Source organism: Lutjanus erythropterus, chromosome 4 (genome assembly GCF_056507025.1).
Source record: "Lutjanus erythropterus isolate fLutEry1 chromosome 4, fLutEry1.hap2, whole genome shotgun sequence".
In the NCBI taxonomy this organism is placed as follows: Eukaryota; Metazoa; Chordata; class Actinopteri; order Lutjaniformes; family Lutjanidae; genus Lutjanus; species Lutjanus erythropterus.
The window spans coordinates 31,983,565-32,001,359 of NC_139320.1; the positions used below are offsets into that span (position 1 = coordinate 31,983,565).

The following is a 17,795-nucleotide window of genomic DNA, read 5'->3' on the forward strand; positions in this document are numbered from 1 at the left end:
GCGTGTTTTCAGACTTGAGAAGCTTCACTGTTGCCTGCAGACACTCATTATTGTTTCCACGTCGGAGGTTTGGCATTTTGCAAATTGAGAAAAATAAACAATTGCATTTTAGATTTTTGAAAGCATTCTTACTTAACAGCATTTCTTCACACCTGCCTAAAACTTTTGCACAGTAGTATATAAGTACTATGGGGGGGGGGGGGGGGGCAAGTGGCAGGGGCGCTACATCTACATGTAGATGTCTGCCCTAAGACTACTGCCACGGTGAGGTTGTGTTTGTTTTTGCCTTGTTTACTCTCTTGGCCGTTTCTCCTCTTTCACTCTTAATCTGCGTCTTGATGGTATCAAAGTTGCTGAGTCAGGAGGGGATGAATGAGTTAGGGTCAATGGAACAGTTAGTACAGCTGATTGTGACGTGTGTATTGATTGATGTAGATTAGCTAGCGACTTAGCTAATGCTTTGCTAACATTAGATGCTATATATGCCACTCACACAGGTTCACTAACAATATCTATTTGTTTGGGATTATCAATAACTTGGAGTGTTAATATTGACGTTATTGATATTCTGGATCAATAATATTGGGGTTATTGATTCAGATTATTTCAAATGTTAATATTTAATATAAATACTTGTTGTGCCATCTGCAGGTGTCAGTTATTGTTATTATCAAACATGCTCAGTCTTTCACATGAATGAACTTTATTATTTGGATGTGTTTGTTTTGAACTTTTCTTTGAAAATAAGACAAAAATTCAACACAAAACGTTTGTTGGACTTTTTTTAATTGCGTGTTTAAAAAGCTTCAGTGACGACAGACAGCAGAGACAAAATAAAACTATGCTCATAAATTAAAACCATAATCATCAAACTTTATACTGAAGTGTTCAAACATCTCATATTTACATATATATTCATGTGCATTATTAAACGTGTGCTCAGGGGGAGGAAGTGAGGTCACATCAAACATCAGAAATATGAGAATATTTCAGAATATGAGAATATGATAAATCAGTGAGGTACAGACGGTTTGTGGCTCCGCTGAGACCTGAAACCTGCTGACAAACTGGACGTGGGACAGAGAGAGACTGGTCAAACTGGTCAAACTGGTCCATTAACACCAGAGATAACTACCATCAGCCAGTATTCCACCTCATTGTCCTCTTCAGAACGTTCTCCTCCCCGTGCAGCCACACCCTCCAGCTCCTCCTGCAGATCCAGAGGACATCTGTCCCAGCAGCGCCCCACAGTGGACGGACATCAATAAACCCACGTCTGAAGTGTTTTTAATTTCTACTGAAGTGAAGATGAGATGTCACAAACTGAGCAGCAGATTGTGGACAAATTTATTCTCTTTCAAAGTACAAGTGTGACATTTTAAACCAGGAAGCTGTTTTCAGGTCCATGTCACCTGACAGGAGGTGACATCACCAGCACAGGGTCACATGACATCCACAAAGAAATCACTGGGGTTTCCCATGGCCAGGCAGAAGGACTGGCGGGAAGTGGGGGCTTGAGATGGTGACGGGGCCGGCGGGAGGTCCTTGGAGTCTTTGTTGCCATGGAGACCAGAGAGGAAGGTCGGCGATCGTTGGGTGCTGTCGTCACCAGGAGACTCCACTGCCAACTGTTTGTCGGATGAAGCAATCGCTTCCTGTTTGGTCGGCTCTGATTGGCTCCCTCCTCCTCTTTCCTTCTGACCGTCATCACTGCAGTTTGAGCCGCTGCTCCGACTGCCTGTGAACACAACACACAGCAGCAGCCATAATTTAACTGGACACATGGTGGCGCTGTAGAGGTCACATCCACCTCACTTCCTGTGGACCACAAGGGGACATAACTTCGGACAGAAAAAACAAGAGACAAATTATTTTTTGGTACAGTCTGAACTGACACTTTGCTAAGCCCCGCCCTCCTTAGTTACTGTTGCTATGCTGGCCAAACTCTCCATTCTCGCACTGTACTTATGCAGTTTACAGTGAGAACGGTGGCAGATAGAGATGTAAACAAAAGTAGATTCTGATTTGTAGCTGACAACGGTGGATTTTGTCGCTAACATGACAACTCTGACGAGATTTCAGAAGTGTAGATGGCTGATGTAAGCTAATGCTAACATCTCATCAATGCTAACTCCTTGAGTCAGCTGAGAGTCTCCAGCTGATGTTTTAATGTTTCCATCTGACACATTTTAAAGTAAGAACCCTGTGAAAGTGTTTATCTAAAGTTAGCTAACAGCTGCGTACATGATATAACATTAATGCTAACAGCCTGAGGCCAAAGCTAGCTTACATCTCAGCAAACATTGGTCAGATGGTGAAATACAGCAGGTATATCTACATGATAGATGACAGACCAGCCAGACCGCAATCACCACAGGAAGAGAGCCGGGATAAGAGCTAAGCTAACCAGGCTTAGACCTGAGACAGACAGACAGACTTTTCTGAGAGGAAACCATCGTTATATAAGACAAATATCACTGTCTGCAAACCAAACAAAGTCAGACATTTCACCTCACAGAACTGAGTTGTGACTTCAGTAAATCTGAACTATCTCTTTACAACTCTCAGGTCACACAATAACACAAACACACGAACAGACCAACAAAGACAAAAGTCACTATATTTACAGAAAAAAAGTTGTCAAAATCAGAAAAAAAACAGTTTAAGAGAACAAAGGGATCAAGTTTTTTTAAACCTTCATTATGTTTAATGAAAATGTCGTCAAAAAGAGAAATTAGTTTTTATATCTGGGGAAATAATGCATGATTAGATAAATGTAGTTAACAGAGTTTGGTTGTTTTGTAGAAAGTGATATTTGTCTTATATAACAGTGGTTTCCTGTCAGAAAAGTCTGTCTGACAGAAAGATAAAGAGGTGAAAATGTTCTAAATGTTGTGGACAATTAAACTGATATTATCTTCACCACTGATGGTTTTGATCCTTTGTAAAACAGAGAACACGTGTCACCTTCACTGTGCTGACTTCCTCCTCCTACTCCTCCCCCCCAGGCCGGCAGCTGGTGGAGGGGGTGAGGCGAGCTGTAGGGGTGAGGGACGGGGTACTGGTAGGGGAAGGCTGGGGGCCAGTGGAGACCTGAAGCTGGGGCCAGCGGGTCACAGTCTGATCCTCCTCCTCCTCCTCCTCCTCCTCCTCCTCCTCCTCCTCCTCGACTGGAGGCGTCTTCGTGATCCAGCAGAGACATCACAGTCAGATCTGCAGGAGTCACATGATCAGTGTTGGTGCATGGGAACCAGGACTCATCAAATCCTGGTGTTGAAGACAATTAGACCAGATCTTATTCATGCTAACACACACCTGTTGTAGCTACAAACACAAAAGCCAGAATGATTCTCTGGTGCTGCTGGTTTTGGGTGTTTCTGTCTCCATCTTGTGGCTGTTAGTGGTACTGCAGTGTTAGACACTTGCTCTGAGTTTAACTGAAGACATGTTTCCAGGCGTGTGTGTGTGTGTGTGTGTGTGTGTGTGTGTGTGTGTGTGTGTGTGTGTTTATGTGTGTGTATGTGTGTGTGTGTGTGTCAGTGACTCACCTCCACACAGGTCTCCAAACACGTAGTAGCACTGTTCAGAGAAGGTCACTTTGTTGACGGTGTGGCGGATGTATCCGGCCTTCAGCAGGTTCCCAGCATACTTGCGAGCTTCACGACGGTCTGTGAAACCTTCCACATTCCGGTGGAGCCAGTCTACCACATCAGAACCTGGACGGAACCGGAGAACAACTGAAGTTAGAGGTTGAGTTTTAGAGAATGGGACGTATCAATTAAAAAAATAAATCAATTCACTTATGGAGTCTCTAACATAGCAACAGCTGCTGAGGCTTCTGGGTACTGTAGTGTTCAGAGACATCCCACAGACCAGACTGCAGGAAACACCTCAACATGTCAGGAGACAAAATAAGTCAATCTGATGATGAGAACAAAACTACAGATCCATCAGGAGACGCCTGCTTCTTTCACACTTCATTCATCATTAATACAAAATTTTATTTCAGTTACAATCATCATCAAATGCTTCACCGGTGGAAATTTACACAAATATTTACAGGTCAGAACGACTGATAATGTTAGCTACACAGACCAACTGCTAATATTAGCTACACAAACCAACTCTTAACGTTAGCTGTAACTGACCAATCAGAACAGAGTATTTTAAAAAAAACATTGTAATAATAAAGGATAACTAAACCTGTCAACATGTTTTGAAGATATTTAAAGACACTAATATTTGGGTCCCCTGAAGGTTCTGCAAAGGTTCATGTAATGTGATGTAAAGGTTCTGAAAAAAAGTTCCAGGAATGTGATGGAAAGACCTAAAGAGGAAAAAGAACATACAGAACATTTTCAAAGGTTCCAGTAGTGTCACTAAAGGTTCTATCAACATTATGGGAAAGCAGTACAGAGACTTAAGAGGGAACATCTCACAGTGAAGGTCTCCTAAATGTTCCCACAACATCCACTGAGGACCAGCCTCGTACTTTTTAAGAACACCACATCATGACCGTCAGGGAACATTCTGGGAACGTTACAAGGTGATATCTTTTATACAAGAGAGAACGTTCTCGTAACGTTCTGGGAATATAGAAATAGTAAACAAATGAGAATGTTATTCAGGCTGAAAAGTGGGCGGAGCCTCTTACCAATGAAGGCGTTGGGGATGGTGATCTTCAGCCACATCCGGTCGCGGACCTCCAGGCCTGACTCACGATTGGCCATCGCCTTGACAACAGCTGTCATGTCGCTGTGGATGCTGAGGTGACTTTCTTCAAGGACGCCTGAAAAACAACATGTTGTTGTTTGACTAATGGACGGACAGGTGGACACTGCAGTGGCTGATGGGAGTCTTACCATAGTGTGGGAGGAGATTCCCTGTCATGGCGGCGGTGTGTGACACCCAGGCAGCAGGGTCGATTGGACGGACCGGCTCGCCTTCGTAGGAGGACAGAGAATAATGAGACAAAGACAGTCTGTCAGTCCAACTGAACTGTATCATTAAACGTCTCAGACAGAACAGATGACATCAGATCACATGATCTCATGATCTCTCTTCTGTTATGTTACATTCAAATGTCTGAAATCCGGTCAGGACAGTTGAGTTAATCTGTTACCGTCCAACAACTGACATTCAACCTTCATCCCTCTGCAGCAGCACAAACTGACTGAATGAATCACTGGAGACTGAGACGCTACAGAGATAAATTTATATGACAGCATATTAGACTCAATGTAGGTTAAAAAAAATACACAGCTGAAGGAGGAGGTAAGATTCTGAGAGAAAAAACCTGAATTTGCAAGATTAAAGTTAGAAATTTCTGAGGGAAAAAACACACAACAACATTCTGATTTGGATGTGATAGATTTTTTGCACAGGGAACTGGATAAAAACATTGAAAAATGATGTTTTTTCTCCCAATTCTGTGTTTTTCTCATAGATTACCACTTAATCTCAGAGAATATCCGACATTTTCTTGTACATTTATGACTTTAGTCTCAGAGAATATCCAAGGTATTTTTTCTCAGAAATGTACTACTTTAGTCTCAGAAATTATCCAAGTTATTTTCTCATAAATTCACTACTTTAATCAAGGAAATTCTAAGTTTTTTTCTGAATATTACCTTTTTCCAGCGAGTCCGTAATTTTAGCTACAGTGAGTCTAAAATGATGTATTAAATAAATTAGAGGCTTCACCAAACTGACCACTGTCAGCAACGAGGAAGAAGTTTTAGCATCATTAGCAGTTAATTATCCACGTACTGGCTGTGAGGACTTTTTGGTGTCCATGAGAGTTTTTAGGTTTTAGGGTTCAGGTTAGAACCAAGTTTAAGGTGAGTCCAGATGAGGGAACAGATAATGTTAATGAGGTTCCTCTGAAATAAAAATATGTGTTGTTGACTCACTCCGCGGCAGCGTGAAGCAGCCTCGTGGGTTTGGATCCCAACACTTTGCCACCGTTAACGTCACTGGACTACAGACAGACAGACAGAAAGACAGGCAGGCAGGCAGAGAGACAGGAAGACAGACAGGCAGGCAGAGAGACAGAAAGACAGACAGACAGGCAGAAAGACAGGTATGTAAACAGATAGAAGCAGGAGCAGCATTAGTGGTATTAGTCGTACATGTCATTGCAGAAGAACATGGAAAGTGATGATTTGAAACTTCAGCCTCAAAGATCTGAGACAAACTTTAAAAACGTCCAAATCATCTGTCTGCGTCCAACAACTTTTGTAACTTTATGAAACCAACAATCCGTGGTGAAGAGACACGTCCTCTAACAGATGTAGTAGCAGCAGTATTAGTAGTATTAGAAGTATTAGTATTAGCAGTGTCAGACGTCTCACCCTGGTTTGTGGACGATCTCTCTGAGGACTCGGACAGCGTCATCGTTACTCATGTTCTCAAAGTTGATGTCGTTCACCTGAAATACACACAAAATACTGCTATCAGTACCAAATACTTTGCTACTACAAGTATTACCACCGTTACACTGTAGTACCTGCAGTTACACATCTCCAACAGTAGTATTAGTACTGTAGTACCTGCAGTAACATGTCTCCAGGCTCAATGCGTCCGTCTGCTGCCACGGCTCCACCCTTCATGATGGAGCCGATATAAATTCCTCCATCTCCTCTGTCGTTACTCTGGCCAACAATACTGATGCCCAGGAAGTTATACCTCTCTTAAGAACAGACAGACAGACAGACAGACAGACAGACAGACAGACAGACAGACAGACAGGCAGACAGACAGGCAGTGTAAAGGTGAGCTTTGCCATGGTTGAAACGAGGCTTTTTTGCAATGGTTTTATTTTTGAAGATGTTCAGGGCCCCAAAGTTTACAACTGTACCAAAAGGTTAATGCTTTATTGAAAAGTGAACATCATTCCCAAATATCAAATATCAACTGTTGGAGGACAGATTTGTCCCGCTGAGATCTGCAGGGACTTAAAGACAGAACATGTAGGGACAGAGACGCTGTGTTGTATCTCTGTACACCTGCTGAGTGTTGATGAAGAAAGACAACAGCTGAGAGAGAAACATGATCACAGTGACGAAGAGTTGGTGATGTCAGCTCTGTATCCACCAGTGGTGCAAAGGAACTATTTATTCAAGTGCTGTAACTAATTGCTGTAATTTATCTAAAAGTTGGTTTGTAAGTCGGGCAACAGGTAACACAGGGATCTCAACGTGCTGACACCCAGCAGCGCAGACTGGTCGTAGGGATGTGGGATGTCACCCCACTGGCAGGAAAGGAAGCTGTGCTGGTGCAGGAAGTGGATTGGTACCAACTGGATATAGCTGTTTTCACCTCTACTCATAGTTCTGGCTCTGTAACCAAACTCCCGAAGAGGAGGACTGAAGAGAAGCCAGACAGGTGTGGGGTCACTGACAAGCCCCCAGATGAATGCTGCTGTGTTGGAATTCTCCTGAAGAACCAGAGGGTCACCTCCATGCAACTGCAAATCAGTGGGGGGAACCCTTTGACTGTTGTGTGTGTTTATGCACCAAGTATCTGGCCACAATATCCATTCTTTTTGGAGTCCCTGGGTGCCATCTGGAGACTCCATAGTTCTGCTGGGAGACTTCAACACTCACCTGGAGGGGGGTGATTGCGAGGAATGATCTGCCTGATCTGAACCGGAGCAGTGCTTTGTTATTGGAGTTCTTTGCAGGTCATTGATTGGAGTATGAGGTGGTTCATAAGTGTACCTGGTACCAGAACACCTGAGGCCAAAGATCGATGATGAATTTTGTGGTTGTATCATCATGTCTTGGAAACTCGGGTGAAGAGAGGAGCAGGTCTTCAACTCTCCTTCTCCTGAATCCTGCGAGAGCCTGGGGTCATGGAATCATGGATCATGGAGTGGACCATATTCAAGGCCTCCATTATAAAGGCGACTGTTAGGAGGTGTGGTCAGAAGGTCGTCATTGCCTGTTGTGGTGGCAACTTAAGAACTCGCTTTTGGACACCAGCAGGGAAGGAAGCCATCAACCTGAAGAAGGAGGCCTTTCAGGCTCGGTTCACACAGGGGTGTGCTGACACAGCAGGCAGGTACAGAGGGTCTGCCTCTTTAGTGTTTGCTGTAGCAAAACCCAGGTTGTGGGAGGAGTTCGGGGAGGCTATGGTGAAAAACTTTCGGTTGGCCTCAAGGAACTTCTGTCAAACCATTCAGCAACTCGGGAAGGGAAAGCAGGACTTGGATCAGGCTGTGTTCAGCTGGGGAGGAGAACTGCTGACTTGGACTGAGGGTACTGTGGAGGAACTTCTGAACCTAGCCAACATGTCCTCTGTGGAGGAGAGTCTGAAGACTTGGGGGAAGACTCGTCCCTGCAGAGGTCACTGAGGTAATCAGGTTTACTGTGGGCTGCAGGAAAGGGGCCTCCAGCTGATTGTTCATGGGTTTTGACCATCCAAGGGAGTACTGTGGGAGTATGGGGTACCGGGGTCGTTGCTACAAGCCATCCGGTCCTTGTATAATCAAACTGAGAGCTGTGTCCGTGTCATCAGCGCAAAGTCAAACACATTCTCAGTGGATATTGTACTCATCCAGGGCTGCTGCTTGTCTCTGATTCTGTTTGTGATCTTCATGGACAGGATCTCAAGATGCAGCCAGGGTGAGGAGAGTATCCGGTTTAGTACCATTAGACTTGCATCATTACTTTCTGCAGGAGATGTGGTTCTGTTGACGTCATCAGACCATGACCTTCAGCGCGAACTTGGGCAGTTTGCAGCTGAGTGTGAAGCAGTCTGGATGAGAGTCAGCACCTCCAAGTCTGAGGCCACGATTCTCCAACAGAAAACAGTACATTTCTCTTTTTTCTCTCCAGGTGGGGAGTGAGTTGGTGCCCCAAGCAACATATATCTCGGGTCTTGTTCACCATTGACGGTAAAATGGAACACGAGATGGGAGCGTGGACAGGCGGACTGGTGCAGCGTCAGCAGTAATGTGGGCGTTGAACTGAACAATCGTGGTTCAGAAGGAACTGAGCCTGAAGGCAAGGCTTTCAATTTACCAGTCGATCTAAGGTCCAACCCTCCCAAATGCTGTGGATTATCTTCAGTAACCAGGTCCTGATTTCTTGGTTCTTTGAGCTCCACAAGCTGAGGGTCATCTAGTTCCATTATACTGTAGAGAAGTCTGACATCTCTAAAGCTGATATCACCAAAACTCTGCAACTCACACTAAAAATGTCTGGATGGGTAACCAGCACTACAGACCAGAGGAGAAATACTGTCTGAACTGTCCCTTTAACTTTTTTTACTTTATTGTGCTTTCAGTAAATGATGTGATTACTCATTCCACTGCTGGTACTCACCCATGTTCAGAGTTACAGTGATGACGTTGAGCGACATGGTGGAGTCAGTGACACTGCTGAAAGACACAGACTGAGACACACAGACAGACAGAGGAGGACAGACAGGAGGACAGAGACAGACAGACGAGAGGAAAATGAAGGACAGATCAGTGACAGAGGAAATTCAGACACATAAAGATACAAGACAGAAGAAACTGTGTGTGTGTGTGTGTGTGTGTGTGTGTGTGTGTGTGTGTGTACCCTCTCCATCCGCTGTGCTTTGGGTTTACGGTGGCGGCGGCGTTGTCGCCTGACGAGTCGCGGCGAGGAGCTGCTCTGCCCTGTTGATTGGCTGAACCTGGTGATTGACGTCACAGAGGGAAACACACCTGGTTCAGTTTGTTACAGGTGACGCTTCAGTTCACAGGTCCTGACGTTCATGGTAATTAGCAAACAACTTATTTTAAATCTCTATTAAATTACCCCAAATGTCTCTATATTTATAGATTTTATTTATACATGTGTAATACTGATGTCAGGGCAGCTGATGAATTGTAACTGATTACTTTACATGTAACTGAGAGGTTACAATTTAACTCCAACTGACTAACTTATGCTGATCATGTCAACTGATGTTTATCTGATATCATCTGCTTACCTGGGCACAGGTAAACTGAAATGTTACTTGGCTCATTTCCATTATGAAAACAAAAATAAGTTAATGAGACAAAAACTCTTAAAATTAAAATAGAAATATTGCAAAATATTTGTCAGAAACAAACATAAAAAATAACATTTACCCCAAAAACTGAAGCAAAAAATAAAAATCTAAAAATCCAGTTCAAATAAAAATAAATCTAAAAATGTAAATTATTAAATTAATATAACAATGTTAGCAAGCAAGCCACGTATCTGAAAAGTGTAAATAAAAATTGGTAAAACTATTAACTAAGAAAATACAACAATCTAAAACTGTAGAATTATACTAATAATAATTTACAAAATACAAAAAATGTGAAAACAGAAAAAAATATATCTATTGTAGTAATATATAATATTTTCTAATATAATTGAAAAAAATAAAAATTCAAAATATATATATTCAAAATGTTGGCACATAACATATATGCTGTACATACCTATGAGAATTAAAAAAAACGAAAATGAAAATGAAATCAAACAAATATCTGAAAAAAAAGAAAAAGAAAATCCAAGTAGAAAAATGTACCTACAAAGTGAGATTCAAAAAGTCCAAAATCCAGAAAAATCAAAATAAAATCCAGAAAAGAATGTAAAAATGTAAAAATATATACATATATTATATGAAAGAAGTACAAAAAAGTAGAATAAAATGATTTTTGCAGCAGCTGAGTGTGTGACACAGGAACAGATTATTTGTGCTCTCAGATCAGATGGGACTCTTTTATCAGATGGACAATACAGGCGGCACCGCCGGTCACATGACCTGCAGCAGCCAATCAGAGCAGAGGAGGAGACCAGAGTATGAACAGATTTACTGGAGCAGAAGAAGAAGACGACCCGAGGGCAGGTGAGTGTGTGTGTTACCGTCACACTAACCAATCAGAGTCAGAGCTGCTGATGATGTCACAGAGTTTCTGTGTTCAGGAGTTTAAAAGGAGCAGTTCAACATTTTTACACAACACTTTTAGCTCTGTGGTTTGCCTAGCTTAGCACGAAGACTGGAAGCAGAGGGGAACTATTAGCCTATAGCTCCGTCACAGCCCAAGTTCACCTTCTGCTGCTGGACGTCTCTGATCAAAGTGAAAAACTTTATATTTTATTAAAAATATGAAATGTGATAAAACAGAAAACACAAGACAAAGAAGAAAGAAGAAGGAGAAGAAAGAATAAAACAGGAGAACATGAGGAAGCAGAAAGAAAAAGAAGAAGGAAGAAAGAGAACAACAAGAGGAAAGAAAAAGATTGGAAGGAAGATGAAGAGCGAGCAGACACTCTGTATGTGTTGGTTAGCCTAGCTTAGCACAAAGACTGGAAGCAGAGGGAAACTATTAGCCCACAGTGGTGGAAAGTAAGTACATTTACTTGAGTACTGTACTCAAAAACAATTTTGAAGAACTTTTATTTTCTTAAGTATTTATTTGTAATTCCAATTTGTAAAATTGCAGTTGAAAGTCAGATGACACAGTAGTTGTGTATTGTAAGTTTTGCCTCTCAGGCTGCCCTGCCCTCTGATTGGTGGAGGTTGTTATGACTTATAAAAATATATTTTATAAATTAAAGGATTCTGTTTTTCACTGGAAATAAAAACTCAACAGTAAAGATGAACACATTTATAAAAAATATCATTCAATTTATGGAATAATCTTGGTGCATTAATCAGTGACTGATAAAACAGATGAGACCTTTTTAACTCTGCTGAGGTCGTCATGGAGATGTTTCTGAATATTAATGAGGTTCCTCACACAGAAGAAATATCTGTGTGTGTGTGTGTGTGTGTGTGTGTGTGTGTGTGTGTGTGTGTGTGTCCGACCTTCCTCCTGAGTCTTCCTCAGACGAACAGAAACTGGTCGTCTCTAATTGGCTGCTCTGTTGGGTTGACGAGCTGTCGCCGCCACCTGCTGGCTCCGCCCCATTCTGCTCGGCCGGACGGTGGGCGTGGCCGTTCAGACGTCCACCTGCAGAACCAATCAGAGGACAGACAGCAGGATGACAGAAGAGAAGAATCCAATCAAAACAACGTTCAATCAATGTCAGAAACAGTTTTTCATTGGTTGGTTCTTGTTTATAATGTGTGGTGATGTCATCAAGATGCAAATGAGCATATGATGTGACATATGGTGATCCTTAGCGACTTTAGCAGCTATGTGCGAATGTAATCAGATTACATCAGATCTGAATATTTTAGCGCACCATGACTCTTACCTCGCTCACTCCCTCCCTCTCTGTCCCTCCTGTGTGGTGGTGAAGTGACAGGTGTGACCTCTGACCCCTGCAGCTCGTCCTGACCAATCACAGCAGCAGCACTGAGACAAAGACAGACACAAAGAGGGACAGACACACTTTATCGTTATACTCATGTGAAGAACATGAACCTGTTAACTTTTGTTGAAAAAAAAAACTTGAATCTTTCTGATATTTTTAATTGCAACCATTTAATTTTCAAACACCCAAATAATTATAATAATGTGAACAATTTCTGAAACACTGATTTTGTGTTTTTTTTATTTTTTGTCATTTTCCTTTTCTCACTGATTTTTGGAGGCTTCTAAAACTTAAAGATTCAATTTTTTCTAAATAAGAAAAGTAAATTATCTCAACAAAAGATTACAGGTTAAAAAACAAATAAACTTTTCTTGTCAAATAAACTCAATTAATTAATTCAGTTGTTCTGTAACAATAAAAAAATAAAAAACATGTTCAAAAAGCTTCAGATATTAATTTGAACCAACAGACCTTCACTCACAAATAAATTTCATTTCATTTCACATTTCCTCAGGTTGTTAAAGTAAAAGACTCGTGTTAATGTTTAGGGTCGCAACTAATCATTATTTTCATCATCAATTTATCTGTTAATCACTTTCTCTATTAATCAATTACTTTTTTGTCCATAAAATATGGATCAGTGTTTCTTAAAGTCCAAGACGACATTCCTCAATGTTCAAAATATTCACATCCAAGATGGTCCAAGTTTGAATACATGGACTGAATGAAACTTAGAAATACAGAATGAAATCTGACATCATCACTCTGGCGCCACCTTGTGTTTTCACTGCATATTATTACTTATTTAAACTTTGGTTCAGTATATTCAGATTTTCCTTCATTCTATATATTTAAACTTCATATTACATATATATGATCATTTCCCAAAACAATATTTATATATTTATGAGCAGCTTTATTTAATTTATTTATTGGTCCTATGACATCATCAAACTAATTAGAGTCTTTACAACAGCAGGAGGATAAATCAGCTTATTAATTAATAAAACTAATGACATATTTTATTGATGTGTGTTTTGATCTCTCAGTAATAAACACACTGCAGTTGTGTGTTTGTGTAAATGTGGTGTGGTCAGTACAACACACACAGGTGAGGCGAGACAGGTGTGTTAGGTGAGACTCACTGGAAGGACGGCGGTCTGGAGTCTCCAATCCCACCTGTCCTCTCTACGGGGGGCGGGGCCAGGCTGGTGGGCGTGGCCACAGACAGGACATCTGAGCCCCTGAAATCTGACTGACAGGCGTCCGAGGAGACGAGCTGCAGAGAGACGAAGACACGTGAGACACACACACCTGAGAGAGAGAGAGAGAGAGAGAGAGAGAGAGAGAGAGAGAGAGAGAAAGAGAGAGAGAGGGAGAGACAGAGAGGAAGAGAGGGAGTGTGTGTATCTTACCCAGCAGACGACTCGTCCGTTTACAACAGGCAGCCTGGCATCATCATCACTGATCTCCTCTTTGACCACTCTGTGAACACATCTTCATCATCATCATCATCTTCATCATCATCTTTATCATCATCATCATCATCATCATCATCATCATCTTCATCATCACATTTTATTATCAACTGGTCTGTAGATGTCAGTATATGACAGATATTAATGATATAACTATATATTGTGATATTACACATAAAAATATCTGTTCACCAAACTGTGACCATATCTGCAGAGACATTACAGATTATTGATTATTTTTATTTTATTTGATCATATTTGACTGCTGCATTGTTCTTCATAATTCAAACCTTCACACAGTTCAGTTTTAATATTTCTACAGTTGAATGTCTGTCATTTTTCCACACGTCTGCTTTCAAAACGAGTTATAAATTATTCAGATACTGATGTAAAGTTCAGCCCACTGCTCTGAAAATACTGTCTCACTGCTGCCAAACTCCATTAACATTTTGATCGATTTAACAGTTAGAAACATCTACTGCTTCTAAAAGATTATTAATGATTTATTACGGCTCATAAACAGACACTGACTCATTGATTCTCAGACTGTGGTTTGTGTGACACTGGTGGTTCGAGAGCTCCCTCTAGTGGTACGTGGAAGAATGTCAGAAATATTGTTTTTAAATGAAATAAATTCATTTAAAATTATACTGTCAAAATACTACAAATTTTCCTGTATTTTTGTTTATATTATCAGCTCATAGTAACGATCGTGCACGTAGCAGGCAGACATCATCCATGATTAGACTGCAGGTGAAGGGATCAAAAACACTGAAACCGTGGCTCTGAACTGGACCTGTTCTGTAGAGAAGTGTAGATCAGGAGGGGAATATTTAGAGCTCGGGCACAGATCTCCAGCTCTAAGTGGTTCCCAACCTTACGGGGGCGCCAGAATCAAAGGGGGGCCACAAGATTTTTTCTGTTCTGGTCTATGTTACTGTATTTTAATGGTGGTCATGATGGTGACACTTGGAGAGTTGACAGTTTTCTGAGGTGATATGTGGTTAAAAAAACAGTCTGAGAATCACTGAACTGACTGATTCAGAGAACATTCAGTATTAATTTGAATTCTAATTAACATGAGAGGGACGAATAAAAACAGATGCTCTACCTCCATCCTGTCCCACACACACACACACACACACACACACACACACACACACACACACACACACACACACAGTCAGTCTGCAGCAGCTTCACTTTGTTTTTTCTATTTTTATTCTGTTTGATTTATTTAAAGATTCTTCAGGATATTTTTATGTCAGAGTTCAGTGTGTGTGTGTGTGTGTGTGTGTGTGTGTGTGTGTGTGCCTGTGTGTGTGAGAGAGTTTGTTTAATCATCTGAGATATAATCCTCACACACACACAGTAGATCAGTTATATAACAGACTGTGTTCTCTTTAATATTCAGTCTGATGAAATCTGCAGCAGTGTAAGACACACACACACACGCACGCACGCACACACACACAGATCGTTCTCATCATCTGAGTCTGAGACTGTTTCTTAAAGGAACAGTTCAACATTTGTCTGTCTGTCAGGGTTGTTAAGCAGCTTTTAAGTCGCCACATATGTGACAATATTTACACACAAACAGACGACAGAAAACTGAGAGAAATATAAAAATATCACAGGAAATAATTCAGTTTGTTTTATCGAATCTGTCTGAAACATTTATTTATTAAAATTCATTTGTGGTCTACAGACGTGACGAAGCGTCCAGTCAAACGTCAGCTCTGTGAACTGATCCATTAATATCATAAGTGATCAATTATCAGCTGATATCAGCCTACCAAGATAAATTCTCTATATCAGTTGATTAATATCAGCTACAGCAATATCTGATTTCACAGACTGTCAAAACATTTAATCTGAACTCTGCAGCAAAATGGTTTTATTAAAAAATAATGATATTTGACAAACTACACTGTAAAAACTAACTGAACATTTTTACAGTCAGAGCAGGTCTGTGGTCGTGTCGTCATGGTGATGTCAGTTAGATCTGAAATATTAAATCATCATCTGACCGTCAGACTGCAGCTGTTCTACATGTTTATTATCTGCAGAGAAATCTTTATTTTCATGTTCAGAGTGTGATTAGCTTAGCTTAGCATAAAGACTGGAAACTGTTGGCGTAAAGATCCTTCTTCAGTTCACGTTGACCCCCATCATCATCATCATCATCATCATTAGATCATCTGATCTGTTCATTAATCTGCTCAGCATCTGTTCCCAGATTACACACACACACTGCAGCCATCAGGTCACATGACCAACATCAGGTCACATGACCACCATGACACAGTTCTATCTACTTTATATTTACTGTACATACGTCATCACCATCTTCATCATTGTCATATCAGGTGAAATGATATCTTCAATCAATCCTGTTAATATTCAGATCTATTAAAAAAAAAAAAAAGATTGTTTAAATGTTTTTGTTTGCAGCCAATCACAGCAAACGTTCTTCATGAAGAACCTTTGGTCAAAGGTATTAAATAAAGAACTCTACTGGTGTCAGTGTCACTCTGAGAGTCCTGGACAAAACACCTGAAGAATCAGATGGGTTAACTCCGCCCCCCTCTGCAGTAAGAACACCTGAAGCATCACACCGACAACAACAACAACAACAACAACAACAACACTGACACTGTTCAGTATCACTTTTTGTTAGTTATTTTTTTATTTTATATTATGGACTACATTATGTTTATTATCACGCACAATATTATGCTTTATTATGTTTAATGCCAGATTTTTATATCACGTGTAATATTAATTTTTAAATATTGCTTTCCTCTATTGTTGTCCTTTTTCTTATGTTATAGAAATTTGGGGTCAATCTGACACAAGAATTTCCTTTGTGATTAATACAGTTCGATCTGATCCTTAAAATACAATTTGATTTTCACTCAGTTTATGTGATGGTGCAATAATAATAAAATGATGATGATGATGATGATGATTATTATTATTATTATCATTATAACAACAAAAATGAGAAGAAGAAGAAGAAGAAGAAGAAGAAGGAGAAGAAGAAGAAGAAGAAAAAGAAAAAGAAAAAGAAGAAGAAGAAGAAAAAGAAGAAGAAGAAAAAGAAGAAGAAGAAGAAATTATAATGTTTTCTGGGACCCGCTGGTCACGTGACTCACCCGTAGTCCTGGTCCTCGTTCTTGAAGAAGAACTTGAGGTTGTGGTTCTGGTTCGGTTTCAGGTTCAGGGTCTGTCTAAAGTCTCGCAGGGTCACGCGCTCCGCAGGCACGTTGATCCGGACCAGGTACGGGGTTTCCTGGTCCTCCAGGTGGTAGATGACCCGGGTCTCCTCCGACATCCTGTCCGTTTGTCCGTCTGTCCCCGAGACCCGGATCACAGACCCGGATCACCGACAGACCGGAGTGATGGAGGGACACACAAACACGCGCACACACACACGCACCTGTCTCTCTTTAAGTGTGTGCGTGTGTCCACCTGTCTGTCTCTCTGACTGTCCAACTGTCTGTCCTGTAGGTCTCGGGACTGTCCTGGTCCAGATGTTCTGGTCCAGATGCTGCAGGTCTCCGATGCTCTCAGTCTCCTCCGGAAGTTAAAGCGTCATCGTCAAGACACAAAGATTGAGACAACACTTCCGTCTGAGCCCTTCAAAGTAAAACCACACGGCTTTCCGCAGATCCTGACAGTGGATCAGTGTGGACTCTGTTTGACAGACCTGCGTGTCTGAGTCCAGAATCAGAACCTGCACAGTCTGGGTTAGGATCTGGATCTGAACTTTGTCTCTGTTTTGTGTTGAAATTAATTAGGGGAGACCGGGGCTGCTGGTACCACTTATGGCTGTTTGTGTTGGACCTGTCACACTTTGATACACGCAGGCTGTAATGGATTACATGTAACCAGTTTACATAATCTAGATACAAAAAAAGATAACTGTGCTCCTTTATCATTAATCATGTAATCAGATTACAAATAAATTTAGCAAAAATTGAGATTATTAGCAGGATTACAGTTTCAAAATAAAGCTTCATCATATTTTGAAGATGGTTTT

At 41.1% G+C, this 17,795-nt stretch overlaps 1 protein-coding gene across 1 annotated transcript; it reads right to left on the reverse strand.

Moving 5' to 3' along the window:
* Window positions 1-1,151: 1,151 nt before the first annotated feature.
* dvl3b (dishevelled segment polarity protein 3b) lies at window positions 1,152-17,405 on the reverse strand. Its single transcript, XM_084717664.1, has 15 exons — window positions 16,909-17,405; window positions 13,688-13,757; window positions 13,418-13,551; window positions 12,213-12,313; window positions 11,821-11,965; window positions 9,570-9,666; window positions 9,330-9,399; window positions 6,552-6,691; window positions 6,354-6,430; window positions 5,913-5,980; window positions 4,863-4,943; window positions 4,655-4,789; window positions 3,549-3,716; window positions 2,968-3,213; window positions 1,152-1,738 (listed from the first exon to the last, which is right to left on the reverse strand). The coding sequence occupies exons 1-15, from the start codon at window positions 17,085-17,087 to the stop codon at window positions 1,443-1,445; spliced, it is 2,007 nt and encodes a 668-aa protein (XP_084573790.1). The 5' UTR covers window positions 17,088-17,405; the 3' UTR covers window positions 1,152-1,442.
* Window positions 17,406-17,795: the final 390 nt, after the last annotated feature.